Here is a 3,816-nt window from a genome sequence, read left to right on the forward strand (position 1 = left end):
AATAAATCCAATATCAGTAATATCTTAGAAATCATTAAGCTTTCAAGCTTTTAATTTTTCATCAAAATTCCATATCTCGAGTTAGGGACCTCGGAATTCGATTCCGGGCATACGCCCAAGTCCCAAATCACGATACAGACCTAACAAAATTGTCAAAACACTTATCCGGGTCCATTTGCTCAAAATGTTGACTAAAGTCAACTTAGTTGAGTTTTAAAGCTCTATTTCACATTTAATCAATTTTTCATATAAAAACTTTCCGAAAAATTGTACGGGCTGCGCACGTAAGTCGAGGAATGATAAATGGTGCTTTTTGAGGTCTTAGAATACATAATTACTTATTAAATTTAAAGATGACATTTTGGATCATCACAGAATCACTGCCACAACGTGACCATCACCAAGTTTTCCCAAATAGTGCTTCACTCGGTGACAATAGACTCGGAATACCTCATTATTTTTTGTTCTTCAGGTCCAATGCACCAAAATGTGTCACACCCACAATTTTAAAGGGACCACTCTATTTAGATTTTAGCTTTCCGAGAAACATCCTCAACTGTGAGTTGAACAACAAAACAAGATCGTCCACCTTGAACTTTTTGTTCCAAATGTATTTGTCATGAAGGTACTTCATCTTCTCTTTATACAAGGACGAACTTGCATAGGCATGGTACCAGAACTCATCCAATCCATTCAAATGTGCAACTCTCAAGTTAGCAGCTGCATCCCAATCAAGATTCAACTTCTTTAGAGCCCATATGACTTTGTGCTCAAGTTCCACCGGAAGATGACAAGCTTTGCCGAACACCAACCGATATGGAGACATTCCGGTAGGAGTTTTGAAAGTAGTCCAATAAGCTTATAATGCATCATCAAGCTTCTTTGATCAATCCGTCCAGTTAGCATTCACTGTTTTGGACAAGATACTCTTTATCTCCCGGTTGGAGACTTCCACTTGACCGCTAGCTTGTGGATGATAGGGAGTCGTAACTTTATGAGTGACACCATACTTGCTGAGCAAAGTGTCAAAAGCTTTGTTGCAAAAATGTGACCCCACATCGCTTATGATAGCCTGCGGAGTACCAAACCTTGTGAAAATATTCTTCTTCAAGAACGCCACCACACTTCTCGCTTAATTGTTGGGTAAAATAATGGCCTAAACCCATTTAGACATATAATCAACCATGACCAAGATGTAGGTGTTTCCGCAAGAACTCACAAAGGACCCATGAAGTCAATACCCCACACATCAAAGATATCAATCTCCAAAATGGTATTGAGAGACATTTCATTCTTCTTCGAGATTCCACCGACCCATTGACATTTATCACATCTTTTCACCACATCACTTGCATCTTTGTAAAGAGTGGGCCAATAGAAACCGCAACTTAGCACTTTGGCCATTGTTCTTGCTCCGCCATGTTGACCACCATAAGGCAAAGAATGGCAAGCCCCAAGAATTTTACTTTGCTCTTCTTCCGATACACCTCTTCTAATTACCCCATTCGTGCAGATACGGAAAAGGTATGGATCATCCCAATAATAATCTTAACAATCCCGTTTGAGCTTCTTCCTTTGATATGAAGAGAACTCATCTGGGATGATTCCACACACAAGGAAATTTGTTAGATCCGCGAACCATGGTACTTCCTTCATTGAAATAGCCAAGAGTTGCTCATCGGGGAAGGAGTCATTGATCCCAAGGCCATTATGCGGCCTCCCCTCCTCCTCCAAAAGAGATAGGTGGTCTGCCACTTGATTTTCACTCCCTTTTCGATCTTGTATGTCAATATCAAACTCTTGCAACAATAGCACCCATCGCATCAACCAAGTTTTTGAATCTTTCTTGCTCATAAGATAGTGAAATTTAGCATGGTCCGTATGAACAATAACCTTTGCACCCATCAAGTACAGGCGGAATTTCTCAATTGCAAACACAATGGCAAAGAGCTCTTTCTCCGTAACGGTGTAGTTGACTTGGGCACCATTCATGGTCTTACTAGAATAGTAGACCAGATAAAAAATCTTGTTGATGTGTTGCCCCTAAACAGTCCCAACCTCTACATCGCTAGAATCATACATGAGCTCAAAAGGGATACTCCAATTAGGAGCGGTGATAATATGAGTGGTTGTCAACTTGAACTTTAGCAATTCAAATGCTCTCATGCAATCATCATTGAAGTGAAACTTTGCATCTTTCACTAAGAGCTTGCATAACGGGTTTACCACTTTAGAGAAATCCTTTATGAAGGGCCGGTAAAATCCCGCATGACCTAAGAAACTCTGCACGCCTTTCACCGAAGTCGGAGGTGGAAGTTTAGAAATCACCTCAATCGTTGCCTTGTCGACTTCTATGCCATTATTTGAGATATTGTGGCCAAGGACAATTCCTTCCTCGACCATGAAATGACATTTCTCCCAATTTAGCACCAAGTTCATTTCTTCACATCTTGTTAATACTTTATCCAAATTTGCCAAGCAATCATCAAAGGAATTCCGGACTAGCGAGAAGTCATCCATGAAAACTTCAAGGTAGTCCTCTACCATGTCTGTGAAGATCGCCATCATACACCTTTGAAAAGTCGCGGATGCATTACATAGACCAAATGGCATTCGCTTGAAGGCGGAAGTACAATAGGGACATATAAAAGTTGTTTTCTCTTTATCCTCCTGAGCAATAAGGATTTGGTTGTAGCCCGAATATCCATCTAGAAAGCAATAGAAAGCACGACCGTCCAACCTATCAAGTATTTGGTCAAGGAAGGGAAATGGAAAATGATCCTTCTTTGTGACTTTGTTTAGCTTACGATAGTCCATACACACTCTCCACCCGGTCACCGCTCTTGTGGGAATCAACTCATTCTCTTCATTGGTGACCACCATGCCCCCCTTCTTTGGGACACATTGCACCGGAGAATTCCACGGACTATCGAAAATGGGGTAGACAACCCCGGCATCCAACCACTTGATAATCTCCTTTTTGACCACTTCTTGCATAGTCTCATTGAGTCTTCTTTGATGTTTAATAGATGGGTTAGCATCTTCCTACAAGTTAATCTTGTGCATGCAAAATGCGGGGCTTATTCCCCGAATATCCGCCAAAGTCCACCCAATAGCCTTCTTCCTCTTGTGGAGCACCGCCAATATAGAGTCAACCTCCACGTTAGTCAAACAAGAGGAAAGAATAACCGGTAAAGTAGAAAAAGGGCCAAGAAATTCATATCGAAGATGTGGAGGCAATGGCTTCAACTCCAAGGTAGGGGTCTCTTCAATTGAAGGCTTTGTAGGAGGAGTTTTCCTATTTTCAAGATCCAAGGAAAGTTTTTGGGGTGCATAATTGTACAACCTCATCCCTTGCAAAGAGTTCACATATTCCATGAAGCCATCCATCTCGTCATCATCAAAGTTGAGCAAGACGGCCTCCAACACATCACCCACATTAATCATGACACTTGTGTCATCAACGATCAGATCGGTCACCAAGTCCACGAAAGAACACACTTTATTGCTATTTGGTTGCCTCATAGATTTGCACATGTGGAATACCACATTTTCATCTATCCAGAAAGTGAGTTCTCCGACTTCCACATCAACAAGAGCCTTCCCCATAGCAAGGAAAGGTCTTCTAAGAATAATCAGCACCTTATAGTCCACTTCATAATCAAGAATGACTAAATCCACTGAAAGAATGAATTTATCAACACGAACCAATACATCTTCAATCACTCCCAACGGTCTCTTCATAGTATGATCCGCCATTTGTAATCTCATAGATGTGGGTCTTGGTTGCCCAATTCCCAAAGTCTTGAAAACCGA

General features: G+C 41.2%; 1 protein-coding gene across 1 annotated transcript; it reads right to left on the bottom strand.

Annotated features, from left to right (window-relative positions):
- Nucleotides 1-520: 520 nt before the first annotated feature.
- LOC138894858 (uncharacterized) lies at nucleotides 521-826 on the bottom strand. Its single transcript, XM_070179589.1, has one exon. The coding sequence runs from the start codon at nucleotides 824-826 to the stop codon at nucleotides 521-523; it is 306 nt and encodes a 101-aa protein (XP_070035690.1).
- Between the last annotated feature and the right edge of the window lie 2,990 nt (nucleotides 827-3,816).

This window comes from Nicotiana tomentosiformis, chromosome 6, assembly GCF_000390325.3.
Source record: "Nicotiana tomentosiformis chromosome 6, ASM39032v3, whole genome shotgun sequence".
NCBI classification, from domain to species: domain Eukaryota; kingdom Viridiplantae; phylum Streptophyta; class Magnoliopsida; order Solanales; family Solanaceae; genus Nicotiana; species Nicotiana tomentosiformis.